Below are 20,633 nucleotides of genomic sequence, written 5' to 3' on the forward strand. Positions count from 1 at the left end.
AATTCTATATACTGTATTTTTCAACTCACAACCTGTGCCATAAAGAAATGTTTTAAATGTCAATGGCTAGTGATCCCTCGACCCCCTGTGATGTAGGAGCGAGGCTCAGCAGAGGGCGGGGCGGGCAGGGAGGACCTCGGCTGGAAAATGCTTTCGGATCTACAACAAGGAGTTCTGGGAGAAAAGAATGCCTGAATACACGGTACCAGAGATCCAGAGGACCAGCCTCACCTCAGTGATACTCACCCTCAAGTGCCTGGGAGTTCATGACGTCATCGGGTATACCGGCCACAATGTTAATGTTTAGTACAATTAATCTTTAACATGCTTGTTCACTGTTTAATAATTGTGGTAATTTTCTACTTTGAAATGCGCTTAGTCTAGGCCTGCCGCAATAAGCAATAAATCGATTAATCGGCGCAATAATTAAAATGAATGCAATGATTTTGACGGGCGCAATTAATTGCTATTTGCGCGTTTGTTTTAATGAGGCGGAACCAGTACCCCTTGTCAGTCACTCTCCGTGTGGGGGGCCGCTGGCCTTACTACAGAGTACAGCACGGGAGCTCCGTGGGGCACTAGCAACGCCACATAGCTTAACTACATTTCTCAATAGTGTTGCTCCTTTTAACCAAGTAGTGTTCTTTGTAGTGTAGCTATTTTTAGACCCAAGTAGTTTCTCGCTACTGCCCGGAGAAACTGGACTGCTAAATAAAGATTAAAGATCTAGCGTTGATGCTATCAACATTAGCTAAATAGCTAACAAACGAAATACAACGTATAGCATAGCTAGCTACAACACAGAATAACGTTAATACAATTACATGCATCATTGTTTACAATGAACGGGTGGGGCTAGTCAAAGGACTGGACACGGGGACAAGTTAAACATGAATTAATTTATTATAACAGGTAGTTTCGAGTCGTGCCTACACACCACAGGGCTACTATTCTATTATATACGGCTTTGGCGCTTCCTCCTCATCGTTGATTGCCTGTAGTAGCTGCATCTAACGTTAGTAGCTAACGTTAAAACTAACCTAAAGTTAGTTGTTCACCAACAATCTCAACATTTGTTTTATCATTAGCTCAAAAACACAGAACCGGACGAGACAAGTTGTCCGCTCAATACGTTCTGCTAGGATAATAACAACAATACTTCCGCTCCGGACCGGTGGGTGGGTTTCAAAATAAAAGTCTAAAACACCGGAAAAGATGTTTATTTTGTACAGCGTTTTCCTCCACGAGTACTCGAGTACATCATGTGATCAATCGATCTGGATTATTTTTGCCCATCCCTAGTTTATCCTGTGCTGAAGTCTCCATTCCAATAGAGATAGTATATATTTTGGTGTTTATTTGATTATTGTTTCACTGCCTTTTTATTTATTACGTTTCCACAGTTTTTTCCTCATACTTTATTAACATTTTGTACATGGTACCGCAAGGTACATTAATAATAAATGTACATGTTAAAAGGATGATACAAAAAGCCAGACAGAGGGCTTGTTTCCAGTTTCAGTTTGTTTTATAATAATCAAATTGAGCATTTTTTTATTTAGGATATTTAAAATATCTTCCAATGTTAAATAAAGGTTTATTGCACTTTGAAACGGCTTCCTTGCAATATTATGCTATTATTATATTAGTAAAAATAAATAAAAAGGTTAATTGAAAACTTTTGGGAAATACATTTCTCAAAAAAAAATCTCTCAAAACCGCAATAATATCGCTTATCGCAATATTTTCTGGGACAATTAATCGCCCAGCAAAATGTGTTATCGTGACAGGCCTAGCGCTTACCCTTTTCTCCAGTCAGTTAAGAAGATGGATACCAATTTCCTCTCTGTGCGTTCAGTAGAAAGCTATCTGGCTGCAAGTTAGCATAGCTTAGCACAAATTAATGGTAGAGAATGAATGAATGAAAACTTTATTTAACAGATTGCAGAATGGGTACAATACAGTACGGCTCAATACACACAATTGTTAAGGGGATGCAGACCAGAGAAAGACGTTTGTCTTGTTTACATCAGGGTCCCCCATTTTCAATTCATAGTGACATTTATGACTTACACAACATACATGACATGACATTTATGGCATAGGGACATACATGATACAGGTATATAGTACTGTTACATTTGTGACATATAAGATATGCAAATGTAGTACTGTTAGCCATAGATCCTAATAGAGAATATATACAGATGGGGAGGAGACTGTACATTAGGAGGGGGTGGGTTGGTGGGAGAAAAAATATACATACGGTGGGGAGAAAATATATACATACGGTGGGGAGGAGACTGTCTAATAGGAGGGGGGGGGGGGGGTTTGGACATTTACGGTGGACAGTTTAGAATTGCAGCCTCCCGTAGGTGCTCTTTAACTCATTGGACACCAGTCACGAGTATAGTCGGGTTAACTCGCCGACGTTTGAGCGCCAATCACGAGTATAGTCGGGTTTTAATCGTTATTTCTTTTATTAGTGATATCTATTCATTTTCATCCATCCAACCTGATGTTATCGTTGGGAATGGGTCTGAGCTCGCAAAAGGGCAAATACCGCCGCCTATCGTCTCCCGGATGGTATTGCACATCATTGGATTGGATTGGCTGGGGATGTGCATAAAAAAAAAAGTCCGGTCCAGGTTTTCCTTTTCGGGCATGCAGTATCGTTATACCACATTGACTGGGGAGACTGGGAGCAGCGTGGATTATGTGTTTTGGATATATAACGTTGGATCAATAAAGGCGATCAATATTTGGAATGGCGATCAGGAATTGGATTCATCTTTTTGCAGGACATCAGATGTGAGGTAACGAATTTATGTTACGAATCTTGGGTTAATCAGATGTTCCTTTCACCGCCATCGGAGCGTGTGTGTGTGTGCGTGCCGTTGGCGCCGACCAATGCACGGATAAGTGATTTTTCAGCCCGCTTCTGTATCGTGCATGAGGACACATATACTATCGATAATCTAGGTTATTTGAAAACTATTCATAAATCAGCCGAAAAATGTGTTTTGTGTATTCCACTAAATGGCTATTATCGCGTCTTTCTCTGGAATTACTAGAAATCACCAAAACTATACTCGTATTCAAAACGGTATAAAACGGAAATGTACTGATGAGAAAACAATCCGTTTTGTACATGTTGACTGCAAGCAACTTGTAGGCGCCGTAATGGAGGTCTCTTTATTATGATTCAGTATTCTATTTGTGTTGTATTATTAGTTGTACTGTCACTTTAGGTGGTGGGCGTGCTCACAGGGGTGTGGCGCTAATGGGAGTGTTTTATGGAATTTCATTCACCTTTTCATGTCTGACAGTTCTCGTGTTTGACAGTTCACAGAGGTTGACAGTTCACTGAGAGGGGGGGTGAGAGTTAGGAGAGCATATTTTCTTTTGACCGCAATAACGCAAAGTGCAAATCGCAAATCGTATTTTGTTTGTCTCATGAAGCGAAGAATAAAAGCTTCAAAAGTATTTCCTGGACGTGGAACGGAGTTATTTCACTGTGCGCGTCAATTGTTTGAACTCCTCCACTCAGCCCCTCGGCACTACCTGTCTATGACAGTCTACTGCCGCAACACAACTCATTGATAAGTGACGTGTGTATTAGACCCATAGCCATAATTTAAGATATATTTTAAGCACTCGCAAATATCCCCGTCCTCCCATTGATTAAAGCGGTGGCCATCTAGCCATAATTTCCCGGAAGGGGCGTGGCGCTCAATGAGTTTTAAGAGCGGTTTTGAATGTGGGTAGGGATTCACATCTTTTTACGGCTGTGGGTATGGCGGTTCCACATTGTTGTGGCATAATTGCGAAATGTGTTTAGTCCCTTGTTTGTGCCGAATCTGGGTTGTACATGATTTGTGGAACTCCCTCTGGTGTTGTGGGCATGGTATTCACTGACCTTTGGGACGTATTTCGACATGTACATGTAGTGTATCTTGTAGACCAGGCCCATTGCAAGTTGCTGTACTCTGTCGTCTACTCTAAGCCACCCTAGGTAGTCAAAGTGGGCAGGGGTGAGGTGGGTTCTAGGAGTAAGGTCAAGTAGTAGTCTGACCAGTTTGTTTTGTGATGTTGGTAATCTTGTTTTTAGCGCCTTTGAGGTGCTTTGGTACCATGAGGTGCAAGCATAGTCATAGTACCCTTGAATGAGTGCTCCTGCCAGAGTCTTCAGGGTATTCTCGTTTACCAGAGAGGAGATCCGGTACAATAATCTAGTTCGTTGGTTGACTTTTTTGATTACATTGGATGCCATTTTGTCACAGGAAAGATTTGCCTCTAGGATGGAACCCAGGTATGTAATTTCATCTTTCATTGTGACAATATTGTCACCCACTGTAACTGAGAAGCCGTCGGTCTTGCTGAGTTTGTTATTTGATCCGAAGAGAATGGACTCTGTTTTACCCAGGTGTAATGATAGTTTGTTATCAACGAGCCAGGTGCAGATTTTGCCGAGTTCTGAGCTGAGGGTTTTTTCAACCTGTAACTTGTTCTTGTCAGAGACCAGCAGGGCTGAGTCGTCCATGAACAAGAACAAGTTGCAGTCACAAGCTGACGACATAGAGGATACGGACCAGGAGTTTTAAGCTAGTCTAGTGGTCTGTATCCACTTCCATTCATTTATGCTCAGCTAGGCTAGCTTGCAGCTGTATAGCTTTCTATTGAACACACAGAAAGGAAACTGATATCTACAGTATCTTCTTGTGACTCTGGAGAAGATTTCGCATAATGTTGGTGTGTTCCTTCAAGTGGACCACAAACAAATGCGCGAGTTGTGTTTCTTTTGGGCACTTGAGTTGAAAGGAAGGAAGGAAAGTCTTTATTTACCAGGAATGTATTCCCTGCATTGAACCCATCCCAACAATTTTAGGAGCTGTGGGGTAGCTGCATTGCAGCACCTTGGCACCAACTCCAGTTCTAATGCCAGTGCCTTGCACAAGGGCAAGGGCATGAGTATGCACCTAGAATTTCTGGCTTTTATAGTGTGGGAGGAAGGAAACCCTGCGTGAACACATCCACATGAACGCATTCACGGCTGCAATTCAATCTAACAAGGCGACTGCTTTTGAGGAAATCTTTAATTGTTACATGATGATTGCCATGTTTGGATTCTATTGATCATGCGGTAACGTCATTATAACATCAAGCCCCGGAGCGTTTCTCCCCCCCCCCCCCCCCTCCCCTCACCTATGGAGGAAGTGAGCAGCCTTTTCCTTTTGTGGCAATTCCAGGTGTAGGGGTGGCAGAATAAACAACACACAGACAGGTTGCAGTTCCCAAAATCATACTCTTTATTTTTCTATTTAAATAATGATCGCTTGCTGGCGGTAATCTGTCGGCCGGGCGGCATCTCCGCTCTGTGGCCTCTCGCCTTGCGCTGCTACGGGGGACTGAGAGGAGGCTCCTCGGCTCCATTAAGTCCCCCCTCCCCAACAGGCGCACCGCGCCGTGATTCGATAATCACATAATCACTCCTGATGGGTCTCTAGTGACAGGTGCGTCCGGAAGCGGATGCCCAAACATGGGCAGCGCCCAGCCATTGGGTCGCCACGTAGCGCCCATCAATCACCAAGCCCAGGGGTGGCTTGGGGTTGCCACACTTTGCTGTTTACCAGTAAATCTGTCCTTGATGCTGAATGTTCAAGTTCAAGTTTCAAGTTTCTTTATTATTTGTCATACAGAAATACAGAATACTTTGCATGAAATGTTTCTTTCTGTTTTGCTCCTGAGAGTGTGCTAGATAATAACGAGATAGTATAAATAAGTATAAAATAGAAAGTCAAGAAGTCAAATGTAAACAACAAAATTGTTCAGTATACCTCTATGTACATCTGGTACAAAAATGGTGAGGTATAGCTTAGCTTGTGGTGCCACCTTGTGGTGGTGAGGTGCAATAAGGAATAAGGAATGAGAGATGTGCAATTTCCTTACCAATAATATAAATATAAAGTGTAAAAGTGTAAAGTGTGGTAAAGTGGGTGCTACAGTGTGTTGTTTATTTAAAGTGAGTGTGTGTGCTGTAGGTGTGTTGATAGCCTGTTATTGTTCATTGTTCAATCATTGTTCATTGAGCATCCTGATGGCCTGGGGATAGAAGCTCCTTCTGAGGGGCCTTTCTCACTCACTCATTCTGTCCGTACCGGTCCGTACCGTCCTCATTCCGGGTCAGAGTGCGAACTCCCCCCCCCTCTCCCCCCTCTAGTTTGTGTACACACTCAGTCTTGGTTCGCCCCGGGTTCTGTTTACGGTTTGCTTTTTGAGCGTTTACGCTTGCCGTAGGCGATTATGTCACGCTCGAAAATGTAAACAGGAAGTGTGTTAACACGGAGACTGTATGCTGATATTAAAGAAACAAATAACCAATAAATATGAAGTTATATTTGAACCTCTGTTGTCAAGCCTTGTCAATATAACCCACCCCATTTTATCACGAATGGATGGTGTTGTAGAGTCCGCTTTTGAGCGTTTTGCAGGGATAATGATAACGCTAAGCTAACGGCTAACGATAGTTATCTTAGCCTTTTACTAGTAACATTGCTGCATCGATTATATTGAATGTCATTGATCTACTGGTCGACCACGGCTGACTGGTTGGGCACCACTGGTCTAATAGAAATAAATGCATTCGAACAAGAAAGTATAGTATACAGCAATGGCTAACGCTAAGCTAACGGCTAACACTAGTTAGCTTAGCCTGTCCAGCAGACTGGATGCTGATATAAAAGAAACAAATAACCAATAAATATGAAGTTATTTTTGAACCTCTGTCGTCAAGCCATGTCAATATAACCCAACCCATTTTATCACGAATGGATGGTGTTGTAGAGTTCGCTTTTGAGCAGTATAGCATTGTGGAAAACGCTAAGCTAACGTCTAACACTAGTTAGCTTAGCCTGTTCAGCACATTATCCCATCGCTCGTGGCAATTATATTCCATGTCATTGATCTAACCCTAACCCTGGTTGGGCACCACTGGTCTAATAGAAATAAATGCATTGAACAAGAAACCATTGTATAGACATAGCATGGCAAACAAAATTGCCAGGCCTAATGCGAGCCAGGGAAGTGCTGTTTGTAACGTGGCTTCATGTTTTCATCCACTGAGCTGTGAGGTTCCACATGCTTGTTTTTGGTTGATTCAAGCTAGCAATTCAATTCAAGCAAGCATGACAGTAACGACGTTGTGTGTGTCACGCCCCCCGCTCCCACGGCCCGATTCCGAGACCACCTAATCCAACTGTCCCAGGTTCAGCGGGGGGTAAAACGAATCAGCGCTGTTTCGATCCCAAAAGGGGTGAGTGAGAACACCCCCCCGTGCCCCGGGGCGGTGATTCGATCCCAATACCTGAGTGAGAAAGGCCCCTGAGTCTCTGTGCTTGCCATGAGACTCCGGTATCGCTTGCCTGACCGCAGCAGTTCAAAGAGGCAGTTGTTTGGGTGGCTGGAGTCTTTGATGATTCTCTTAGCCTTGCCCATGCACCGCTTGTTGTAAATGTCTTGGAGAGTGGGAAGCCCACCTCCAATTGTGCGTTCGGCTGAACGGGCCACTCTCTGTAGTCTGCTACGGTCTTGTGCAGTGCTATTCCCAAACCAGGAAGTGGTATTGCCAGTCAGGATGCTCTCTATTGTGCATGAGTAGAAGTTCTTGAGCATCTTCTGACTCACGTTGAACTTCCTTAAGCGCCTAAGGAAGTAGAGGCATTGTCGTGCCTTCTTGATAACACTGTCAATGTGTGTGGTCCATGTCAAGTCCTCAGATATGTGGACTCCGAGGTATTTAAAACTGTTCACTCTCTCAACCGGTGCCCCGTCGATGCTGAGGGGGCTGTAGTCCCTGACCCCCGACCTCCTAAAGTCCACAATCATCTCCTTTGTTTTGCTGACGTTCAGGGAGAGGCTGTTCTCTTGGCACCATACCGCTAGAACCTTTACCTCTTCCAGGTAGGCCCTCTCGTCGTTTGCAGAGATCAGGCCCACCACTACTGTGTTGTCAGCAAATTTGATGATTGTGTTGTTGTTCCGCTGTGCCACACAGTCGTGTGTGTACAGGGAGTAGAGGAGGGGACTCAGAACACAGCCCTGGGGGGCCCCTATGTTGAGAGTGATGGATGAGGAGGTGCAGTTGCCTGCTCTCACCACCTGGGGTCTCCCCGTCAGGAAGTCCAAGACGCGTCTCTACAATTCGTAGCCGCATTTCTGCAGACCCCTCTCTGATTGGTTGAGGCCATTTCTGCAGACCCCTCTCTGATTGGCCGAGCGCGCGCATGCGCATGAGCCGCGACAAGCTCCTCTAGCCAGGAGTCGAAACTCCGTTAAGCTCCAGAGAGAGAGGCTGAAAACCCACAGTTGTTGCCCGACGGATGGGAGCCGAATCCCGGATCCGAGTTTTCTGATGAATAGCCCCAAAACATGGAGGTCGCGAACGCAATTTATACACATGGAAGTATTGATTACGCCATAACGAATCATTAAAAAAATATACCGTTAACTGGAATATGTTGTGTGTGCCTTTACACATATGTTGGATAGGATTATGTAATTGGTTTGTCATTAAAAACCAATCATAATCGCTTGCCGGCTTCGCTGACCAGAGCTCTCTCAGATTCAAAGTGTTAATAGCCTGGAACATACATGTTTCGGAACCAATGTGTAACTAGACAGTTACAATATAACATTTATATTAATTAACCCAGTTAATGCCTTAAGAGAAAGAGTCTGGTGGTCAATTGCTACGGAAATGTTGTGTCCAATCAGAGAGGGACACAAATCAGAGAGGGTCTGCAGAAATGGCCTCAACCAATCAGAGAGGGGTCTGCAGAAATGCGGCTACGAATTGTAGAGACACGTCCAAGACCCACTGGCAGAGGTCATACTTCAAGCCCAGGTCCCTGAGCTTGGCTATGAGTTTGGAGGAGACTATAGTGTTGAATGCTGAGCTGTAGTCGATGAATAGCATTCTCACATAGTTCCCCTGCCTCTTGTCCAGGTGTGATGCTGCTGTGTGCAGCACATGGGCTATGGCGTCCTCCGTGGACCTGTTGGGGCAGTATGCAATTTGCAGGGGGTCCAGGTTGATGGGGAGGGAGGAACAAATGTAGCCCTTTACTAGCTTCTCAAAGCACTTCATGGCTATGGAGGTGAGAGCTACAGGAATGTGGGGTTTAATAGGAAAATTGAGTTTCACCAAGGATTTTATCTTTAGTTAATGTTCCAATTTTTAAAAGGCAAATTGCTAACCGTAAATGACCGGACGTTGGAGAGAATACACTGACGCTGGTGACATCGGGTGACCTGATCTGCGGTGCTAAGCTAGTTTTGGCTAGCGATTTTTCCTTTTCTTAAACTGCCGCTTAAAATTCTAAATCCCCTGCCTTATCAGAGAGAGAAATGTATATTAGAAGGCTTTGTTCACCGGACCACAGCTGCATGGACCACAGACGAAGCTAGGAGTGATCTATTAATAGTCCATTCATTTTCCTTTTTTTTTTTGGATCTACTTTTTCTCCTCATTTAATTTTTTTTTCTCCCATCCCAATTTTGTGTTATCCAATTCTACCCTCCCCTGTCTCGAACGTTGTTAGACCATGCCTCCCACTGGCCGGCTGCAATGTGGACGAAGCCTTGCATCACGTGTCCCCTCCGGTACACGAGGAGGCAGCCGTCGCATCTTTTCACCTGCACAGCGCGATCTGCGCGACATGCAAATGACATGTCGTCAGCCTGTGACTGCAACTTGTTCCTGTTTGCGGACGACTCAGCCCTGCTGGTCTCTGACAAGAACAAGTTGCAGGTTGAAAAAACCCTCAGCTCGGAACTAGGCAAAATCTGCATATGGCTCGCTGATAACAAACTATCATTACACATGGGCAAAACAGAGTCCATTCTCTTCGGTTCAAATAACAAACTCAGCAAGACCGACGGCTTCTCAGTTACAGTGGGTGACAATATTGTCACAAGGAAAGACGAAATTACCTACCTGGGTTCCATCCTAGAGGCAAATCTTTCCTGTGACAAAATGGCATCCAATGTAATAAAAAAGTCAACCAACGAACTAGATTCTTGTACCGGATCTCCTCTCTGGTAAACAAGAATACCCTGAAGACTCTGGCAGGAGCACTCATTCAAGGGTACTATGACTATGCATGCACCTCATGGTACCAAAGCACCTCAAAGGCGCTTAAAACAAAATTACAAACATCACAAAACAAACTGGTCAGACTACTACTTGACCTGAACCCCAGAACCCACCTCACCCCTGCCCACTTTGACAACCTAGGATGGCTTAGAGTAGACGACAGAGTACAGCAACTTGCAATGGGCCTGGTCTACAAGATACACTATACGACCGGGGTGCCCATGTACATGTCAAAATACTTCCCAAAGGTCAGTGAATACCACAACCACTACACCAGAGGAAGCTCAACACATCATGTTAAACCCAGATTCGGCTCAAACAAGGGACTAAACACGTTTCGCAATTATGCCACAACAATGTGGAATGCCCTACCCAAAGCTGTAAAGGAATGTGATTCCCTGCCCACATTCAAAACCGCTCTTAAAGAGCACCTACGGGAGGCTGCAATTCGAAACTGGCCACCGTAAATGCCCAAAACCCCCACCACCTCCTAATAGACAGTCTCCTCCCCACCGCATGTATATATTCCCTCTCCGCCGTATGTATATTTCTCTCCCACCCACCCACCCCCTCCTAATGTACAGTCCCCTCCCCATCATATGTATATACTCCGTCAGGATCTAGGGGTAACAGTACTGTATATTTGAATACCGTTTATGTCACAAATGTATCGGTACTAAATACCTATATGTCCCTATGCCATAAATGTCATGTATGTTGTGTATGTCATAAATGTCTATATGAATTGAAAATGGGGGACCCTGATGGAAACAAGACAAACGTCTTTCTCAGGTCTGCATCCCCTTAACAATTGTATGTATTGAGCCGTACTGTATTGTACCCATTCTGCAATCTGTTAAATAAAGTTTTCATTAATTCATTCATTCTCTCAGTGGCGAGGAGTAGCACGTGTCGTGGGAGGCTCACACTGCCCCCGTCACTTCCTGATTCTGCTGCGCACGCGCACCAACCGACCTGTAGGAGTCGCTGTCCACAACGTCCGATCCCCACCCACCAGCTTCCCACCCTTAACACTGCCAATTGTGTTAGTATGAACGACCAGCCAAGCTGGTAGCAATGCCGAGAGCTGGGCTCGAACCCAGCATCTTCTGCATTATTAGCGAGCGCCTTGCCCACTGCGCCACTTAGCCGCCCGTCCATTCATTTTCCTAAAGCTGCAGCAAAGACTGGAGACTCGGGAGAAGCCAGAAAATACGTCACCTGTGAGAAACAAACTCATTCTCCAATTGGCAAGATTTTTATTTGAAATTGACTGGTATGATGCCAGATAATAGAAGACATTGTAAAAATAGAAGGTTGTAGGTTGAAAGTAACCAGAATTGTCTCTGTGATGTGTTCTTAAATCAAATCAAATCAAATCAAATTTATTTATAAGGCCCGACAACACACGTTAATGTCCCCATGGGCCGTACAGGTCTTCTTTAAACAAGTCAAGAAGAAAACATAACAATAAGTCAAGAACAGAACAAGAACACCATAAGGTCCAAAAAATGTAAGATAAATGCTTTCTCGGTACATTAAAAGGGACATGTCTTGCTATTCCTTTCACTATTTGGGCAACTTTACACAATTCCTGTGAGTCTATGGAACACATCTGTAAAGTTATTTAAAAAAAAAAAAAAATCATTGTTTTGTATTTCTAATCAAATACTCTAAACTAAAGCAGCATTTTTCCACTTCAAGATTTCAAGCTGTTTTGAGCTGGGCTCCGCCCATAAGCACTTTGAGTGACAGTCACCCACAGTCTGCACTGGCAGACAGAGAGATATAGAGAGATTGAGGGGGATACTAATTAATTTCGCCTCAGGGGGGCACAATCCCACGGGATAATGCATTGGTAACTTGTTTCAAATGACAATATATACCCCTGTGAATATTATTGCACGGATCGGAATACGGGCGCATGCAATGATATTTTGACAGTGATATGCGAGTGCTCCCGACTGCGAGGGAGAGAGAAGGAGAGATAGAGAGGGACACGGACACAGAGCCGCGCGCGTGGGGCAGGAGCTTCTCTCGGGGGAAACACACACTGCATGTGTGTGTGAGAGAAGCTCCTGCCCCGCGCGCGCCGCTCCTTGTCCCTCTCTCTCTCTCTCCCTCTATATCTCTCTCTCTCTCGCTTGCTCATTCTCTGCTGTCTCTGTCAGCACCCGCACAACCCGTTTGAGGAAGTGTCAGTATTTCCACTCACTCTGTTGTTGAGTGCGCTACAACCATAGAGGGCCGTTAGTTATGCAGATCAGCTCCTTGCTACGTAGGATAGCGAGTCAAATCAGAATGGCTTAGTTCATTGGGGGAGGATATTGTCTCAACTGAATTGGAGCAATCCGCCAAAATGAGAATTAGAGACACAGACCCCATTGATACAAACCCCCATTGCTAGAAAACAATGCTAAACACTGAAAAATACCATTTATAAGACAAATATAAATAGTTATGGTCAACTCTTTTTTTGTTAGGTTTCCATATCTGGACCGTCCTGAGGAGAGGTTTATTCTGGAAGCACTAAAACAGCTGTACCAATGTGATGCCATTGATAGGTGAGTGATTATAAACATAGACTTAAAGGAATCCCACTCCACCCCCATCATTTAAAACTGTATTCCCATTGGTCCTCGATGATAAAGTGAAGGTCAACATCAGTGTCACTCTAACCTCCTCCGTGAGATAAAGCCTGGTAAAGAACTATGGCCGAAAGTGTGTATGGGGTAGAATTGACGGTGTATCTACTTCCCCTGGAAGCTGCCTCCAGTCCGAACAGACCAAACTTTTCCCGAATCCTGTCGGCAAACAAGCTAGAACGTCCCGGTCATGTAGTAAATTCTTCAGGCAAAGCCATTGCAGTGGCTTAAACAAGGAAATATTGTGCACTTCACACGTTTCTATAATTGTTTTGTCGAAACCGGAAAGCCTGTAGCCTGTACTTCCTGTACTTCCGTTTACACACTTTAGGAGGCATATCTTGTCCAGCCTAGTGTCACTCAGTCTCCATTTTGCCGTTGTCATTGGTTATAACTGAATTCGTATAAAAAAAAAAATTACCACTGACAGAAGCCTGGTGGAGAAAAATAAACACACAAAAACAAATCTAAACGGTCAAAGTATACCTTTTAATGTCGGTTTCTTCTCAGGTCTACTGTCACAGACGTTTACTTTACCCCCCCCCCTCCCTCTGTGCTGTAGGAGGGGTCACGTGACCCCCCTGGGGCAGCTGATGGTGGAGTTCCCGCTGCCTCCAGGACTCACCAGGGCGCTGCTGAAAGCTGCTGAGTTTGGCTGCCAGGACCTGCTGCTGCCTGTGGCCGCCATGCTGTCCGTGGAGAACATCTTCATCCGACCAGGTCAAAAACGCATCATCTGTCCCATAGGAATGCTTTTACACATATGGATTATATATTAGATTGCATTTTTAGATTAGATTTATTATCGCCATACAGCACAAGTGCAGTACAATGAAAATAAGCTGCATCTAACCAGTGCAAATGTAACAGTAAAGTGCAGTACAATATACAGTGTACAAGTGATTAAACTGGAGTGTATATATAAATGAGTACTACTGAGTAATAATGATAATCAGATGTATGTACAGTTATAGTATTATGTACTTAAGCATTACATCACGCGCAGGAGTGGTTTGTGACCAATAAACCATGCCTAGGGGTGGCCGTTAGACCCCCCTAGGCATGGTTTATTGGTCACAAATCACGACTACAAGTGGTGTAAAGCTTTTATACAACTGCCAGATTCATCCAACCTTATTTCTATACAATAAACACACATTAATCGAAGATTTATTGAAAAAACCATCCGCCAGAAAAAGTAGTTCCCACAACTACAAAAAAGACAAGTTGCCTCCATGTGGAAGCAGCTTGAAGTGCATCCAACCAAACTAACACATCCAACTGTGTATTATTGGAATGATTGAGAGAAGTTGCCTCATGTGGAAGCAGCTTGAAGTGCATCCAACCAACTAACACATCCAACTGTGTATTATTGGAATGATTGATTGAAAATTTTATTACCAGATGCAGAATGGGTACAATACAGTACGGCTCAATACACACAATTGTTAAGGGAATGCAGACCTACTTTCCATAGAACTTCATTCTTAGATGCTTCTATATAAAGTAGGTAAAACAAATTAAAACGTTTTCTTTGCCCTATAGGAAAAAAACGTTTTCTTCGCCCTATTTTTTTATTTATTTCTTTTAGCCTAAACTTAACCAGTTGGAAACCAGGGGTACAGTAATAAAATTAGCAATCAACCAATCAATCAATTCAATAGACCATGCTCACTTAAAACAGCGCTGCTTCTCTCTCAGTCTGACTCCCCCGCTGTTGCAGACAGGAGTGTGTGTGTGTGCGTGTGTGTGTGTGTGTGTGTGTGTGTGTCACAGTGTGTGTGTGTGCGTGCGTGTGTGTGTGTATGTGTGTGTGTGTGTGTGTGTGTGTGTGTATGTGTGTGTGTGTGTTTGTGGGTACGCCAGCGTCGGACAGTGTGAGAGAGAACGCTGCAGTCAGTAGAAAGTAGGAAGGAAGAAATTTAAATCAATCAATTAATCAATCAATCAATCCGCGATTTTTCTTTTGTTCTAGATTGACTCAAGACCCATCAATTACATCATCCAACATTGTTTAAAGGACTAACACATTCCCCTTGACAGAATCGCTTCATATTTAGTCGTTATGGTGCTTTCAACATAACCATTTGTTGTCCGCGATCTTGTTTTCTCCCGGAGTGAGCCGGGGAGTGATATGTGATTCGGTTGTGGGCGGGTCCTGAGCCCAGGACCGTGGATTGTTGCCAATAAAGACGTGTAAATGGCCAATCAGAATCGAGAAATTTGCATGCCGTTGTATAAAGTGATATACAGGTATAAAACGTTTAAAACACTATGGTAGTAAGTCATACTGGCCAGTGGTATAACTAGTAGGGGTGGGACGGTATGAAACCGAACCGTGTACCGTTCGGCACGACCTCGACGGTTCGGGGCGTCTGTGTATTGTACGGCTCACGGGATGCGCAAATAATAAAAAAATTCATTTGGCACGGAGCCGGGAGAGGTGAGCGCTGGCTGCAGGCAGCAGCAGCAGCACTGCAGCCAGGTGCTAGTCAGTTTGTGTAAAAATGGCAAGCACAATATAAATCAATCTTCATTACGACTTTAAAAACATAGCCATTAACATTACATAGGCCTACACACATCTTGCCATAGCGTTAGCAGTTTGTACAACACAACGCACGTTTTAACTATGGTAGCACTAGCCCCAGCTAATAGTCAACGAAATGTTACCGTAGCACTAGCTACTAGCTAGCAGCCTAGCAGAGGAGGAAATGAGAGTCTGAGAGGCGGGGTGTTTAACTCTTTCAGTGCCACTCACGAGATTTCTCGTGTTTTTTTATAGGTGGTTGCTAGCCACTCACGAGATTTCTCAGATTTTTTTTTTATTTTTTTTTTTGCGATCTGAAAAATTATTGCATCACCCGAGCCTACCCGAGTATAGCCGAGGGGCGCCGACGATCACTGTGGAAAAAAGCGCCCCCTGTCGTCTCCCAGATGATATAAGTGATTTTGGAATGGACTCAATGAAAATGAATGGGGAAAAAAATCCGGTACTCCACATTTTTTTCGAATGGTGATCAGGAATTGGAATATACCAGTTGGATACCATCTGATGTCAGGTAAGGACTCTATGTTATCAGTGGTAGGATAATCAGAGTAAGTTTGATGAAGTTATAAGCTGTTTTGTGAAATGTCTTCTTTCGGTTTCACTGTAAAAGTCAGAGAGGAAATCAACGAGGCGATTATCCGCGCGCGGCCGTAATGTGCGTGCGTGCACGTATAATATTGATCATCTAGCGTTTATTTGAAAACGATTCATAAAAAGGCCGACGAATATCAACGTTGTGGAATATTCCACTAAAAGACGATTTTCATAGAATGCTCCAGAATGAGCTGTTTTTTATATCAAAACGGGGGCTTTTCTAACTGCTCTGAAACGGCAACGACGCGATAAAAAAACAATCTGCCTTCACAGCACTGACTGGAAAATAGTCTTTGATAATGCGATGGGCAGATTAGACACATAGCCATAATTTAAAACATAGATTAGGCGATATTAACGTTAACATTGGCGCCGATGGTGGCATTCAAGCGGTAAAACGGAAAACCAGGCGTGGCACTGAAAGAGTTAAAGACAATGATAGGCATTTATTCAACATCCAAGAAGGCTAACATACAACTGTGTTTTACTAACTCCAACCGGGACTATTGCTGCTTTCGTGCTGCTTGTTGACGTTATGAACTCCTCCTAAACTGATGGTCCCACATGCTAAAATGTCCGTGGGGACCCGCGCCAACCCATAGATAGTTCCAACTCACCGAATTACGTTGCACTCAATATTTAAGTAATGTTAGTCTAAATAAATGTAGACAGATAATGTACGTATTTAAAAAATAGAATGAACAGAGCAGTGTTGTTTTTAAACAGTACAGTGTGTGTGTGTTAGTTTGATGTATGTCAGTTCGGTCTTTAAACATTATTTAAGGCTGTAAACACTTCCTCCTCATGGTAAAATGATGTGCCTGATGTCAAACTGCCTCATTCTTTCAGTTTTTGCATGACTACGTCCTTGAGAATAACTGCAAAGTTGGATTATTTTTAGGCTATATATATTTTATGCTGATTCTGGTATTTTTGGAGTAATTCTTATTTTTTTATAAAAAAAAACAATATACCAAACCGAACCGAAAACCGTGACCACAAAACCGAGGTACGTACCGAACCGTGGGTTTTGTGAACCGTCCCACCCCTAATAACTAGTAAGAGTAGGTAAGGGATACATACAAATTATGGCTGTCAATCGATTAAAATATTTAATCTGATTAATCGCATGTTCATAGTTAACTAGCGATTAATCGCTTTTTTTGTATCTGTTCTAAATCTACATTAAACAGATCTTTTTCAAGTTTTAATACTCTTATCAACATGAGAGTCAACAAATGCTTGCTTTATGCAGCCATTTAACACAAAAGGATGACCCTCATGCATTGCAAATTTGCATCAAATTCAAAACATGCACAAAATAACTTCATAAATAAATAATAAATAATTTAAAACAATGAATAAAGTGCGCATGAAATAATAGGGGAAAGAAAACGTTAGGAACTTGTTACATTCACCCACACAAGGGCTGAAGACTCTCTCTCTCTCTCTCTCTCTCTCTCTCTCTCTCTCTCTCTCTCTCTCTCTCTCTCTCTCTTGACATTTCAGTAAAAATTATTTTGTGAGAAGTCTGACTCACCATGTGTTTTTTATTATTAATTTAGACAACAAATTTGTTCATGATGATTCACAATATCTAAACAAAAGGAACACGCTCTGTAGAAAGCTATCCGGCTGCAAGCTAGCCTAGCACAGCTCAAATGAATGGAAGCAGATACGGACCAGCTAGTCTAGCTGTTGGCCAAAAACACCCCTCCCGGAGTTTTAAGCTAGGCCAGTGGTCCGTATCCGTTTCCATTCATTTGTGCCAAGCTAGACTAGCTTGCAGCCGGATAGCTTTCTGCTGGACACATAGAGAGGAAATTGGTAACTATTCTTGTCTAGTTTTCCTCTCTCTGGCACAGCATGTCAGTAGGTGTTTTGACTGGAGCTCTGCTCTCTCACAGGCCACCCAGAGAAGCAGCAAGAGGCTGATGAGAAGCACAGACAGCTGGCTGCCAAGACAGGCGGCATGAATGACTTCACCATGTTGCTGTGTGTGTTCCAGAGGTGCAAGGCCAGGTAATGGACCTCATACCTGCTGTGTGAACTACATTACTTACACAGCATTATGGCTATAATTTAAACCTCATACATGCTGTGTGAACTAGATGAATACTTACACAGCATTATGGCTATAAATTAAACCACATACCTGCTATGTGAATTACATTTACTTACACATCATTATGGCTATAAATTAAACCATCTGCTGTGTAAAGTACATAACTTACACAGCATTATGGCTATAAATTAAACCATCTGCTGTGTGAAGTACATTACTTACACATCATTATGGCTATAAATTAAACCATCTGCTGTGTGAAGTACATTACTTACACAGCATTATGGCTATAAATTAAACCTCATACCTGCTGTGTGAACTACATTAATACTTACACAGCATTATGGCTATACATTAAACCTGCACTATGTAACTTTTGTCATGAAAAAATATTGCTTTTCTTTAGATAGATAAATCAGAGTTGGGTTGAACAAGAGATGCATGTAACATGGTGGAACTTCCCATACAAGCTCTGCTGGTCGGGCATGACCAGTGCTGCCAAATCTGTAAAAGGCGATGGTGAGCGACACAAATGTAAAACGGTGCCCAAAGTTAGCTTGCTTGAAGAAATGTCTTTTGTTGTTGCTGCCATTTACTCTTATCCTCCATGTTTAAACAAGGTGTAGTTACCTCAGGTCCATGAGAAACACATTTGTGTGTATATGCAGGCTATATAATGCATTATTAGCAGGCGTTTTAGGTCCAAATGGGTTAAATAAACACATATTAATTTGTATTGATGATGATTCCAATTGTATAGATCGATGCAGTTCAGCTTTGAACTTTAATAGGAAAGCATCACCATGCATTTACCCTGGTGTCATCACTTTACCTGATATTACAGAATGGTATTTAAGAATGAAACTTTTAACACTTTGGGTGCCGGAAAACGCTTTACAGCGTCATTCCCGGCCATGCTCAAGTTGCCGAAGGACGCTTTACAGCGTCTTTAATATCAATATTTCAAAAATCTGTGATCGGATTCATATTTCCCCTCCGCTGGCCTGAGATCCACCAGGAGGACCCACTGAGCTCTCTGGCGGTTCAGCAGCGCCATCTGGTGGCCGATCGGCGCAATCGCCAAACAGGAAGTGCTGTGGAGGTTGTGCTGGTCGGCCATATTACTTCCGGGCACTCGGTTTGGCTCACGGCACTCTGGCTCGTCACAATATATAGCGATCCATTGCCAATAACTCGATAAACAACATGATTTGGACGTATATAGTATTATACAAGCTGGAAATGGTTCATCAGGATAAACGTCCCATAATCGAAAACGGTCTACACCACGCTGATCGTCCAACGGCGCGAGGAAGATCCGGTAAGATTCAGCGTTATTTTTGAACGTGTTCCATATAAACTGTTATGATGAACATATGACCCACACTAGATGAATGATATAACGCTGCCCACGGAATTATAAACGATCCCCCGCCCATCCGGTCATCATCAGATCATACGTAGATCATTCTAGAAGTATGTCCAATTGAAATTTTTTATATCGCCCCGATTGCCATCAAACTGTATTTCATCATCAATATAATGCATTTGGGGCTATAGATCACGTTCTGGAGAAAGCTGCAGAAAGAGATGAAAACATACTTATACATTAGACCATACTTTACTATGAATATGTGAATGAAAAAGTTTAACGTTGCTACACAATGAACAATACATATAGGACTTTGAATGGGCCCTAATAATGGCAATGTAAAAATGTTAAAAAGTTATAGCCATGCAAAGAAGGGGTACTTCTCCATAGACAAATAGAGCTGGCAATCTATGGTATATCATGAATTTAACCCATGGCACCCAAAGTGTTAATGTGAGTCTTGTTTTCTGCAGTGATTCTCCCTCAGCATGGTGTAAAGACCACTGGCTCCACTGGAGGGCGCTGAAGTCAGCATTTAGTGTGGAGACCCAGCTCCGAGAGATACTTCTCAGACTCCAACAGGTATCAAGATTCAAGAGTTTTATTTGTCACATAGATACCAGGGCATACAGTGAAATGCGGGTGGCCATGCCCGCTTCGATTGTGCAATAATACTAATAATAAAATAGACATAAAAAAACAGGTAATAAAATAGACATAAAAAGGGCATGATAAAATAGACATGCTAAATTCCTGAGATTGTTAGCTACGGATTTAAGTCCACTGGGTCCTATGTACACTACTATACAATGTATAGTTTTTACTCTATATCCCTATGAAATACTTGCTATATCTAAACTATACAACAACCACATCTGTGACTTTTATTTTGTGTCTTTTCCATTTAGTTTAAAGTGACCGTTTGTGTGTGAGCGATTGCAGCATGTGTGTTGTGTGTGTGTATGTGTGTGATCATGTGTACTTGTGTGTGGAGAGTTCAGTGTTCTGATTGCCTGGGGGAAGAATAGAATAGAATATAAATACTTTAATCATCCGGAGGGAAATTTGACACTACATATCGCTCACAGTAAACATTTAGACATTTAGACAGAACAAAGTCACGAATAAGAATAACAAAACAAATTGCCTAAGAATAGAATAAAATATACAGTAAAAATCTACAGAAGTCTACAGTAAGTGTAATATTGAACAGTGTTGTTTTAAAAGTAAAAGTCCAGGAAGATGGTAACTGT

General features: G+C 42.9%; 1 protein-coding gene across 1 annotated transcript in view; it reads left to right on the plus strand.

Moving 5' to 3' along the window:
• The window catches only part of dhx40 (DEAH (Asp-Glu-Ala-His) box polypeptide 40), a 51,788-nt gene that overhangs the window by 15,485 nt on the left and 15,670 nt on the right, over positions 1-20,633 (plus strand). The window contains exons 9-13 of the mRNA XM_084321879.1: positions 97-279; positions 12,637-12,717; positions 13,361-13,518; positions 17,851-17,965; positions 19,854-19,962. Coding sequence (XP_084178005.1) covers positions 97-279; positions 12,637-12,717; positions 13,361-13,518; positions 17,851-17,965; positions 19,854-19,962 — 646 coding nt within the window. The remainder of the gene's footprint in view (positions 1-96; positions 280-12,636; positions 12,718-13,360; positions 13,519-17,850; positions 17,966-19,853; positions 19,963-20,633) is intronic.

This window comes from Notolepis coatsorum, assembly GCF_963971535.1.
Source record: "Notolepis coatsorum genome assembly, chromosome: 1".
Lineage (NCBI taxonomy): Eukaryota > Metazoa > Chordata > Actinopteri > Aulopiformes > Paralepididae > Notolepis > Notolepis coatsorum.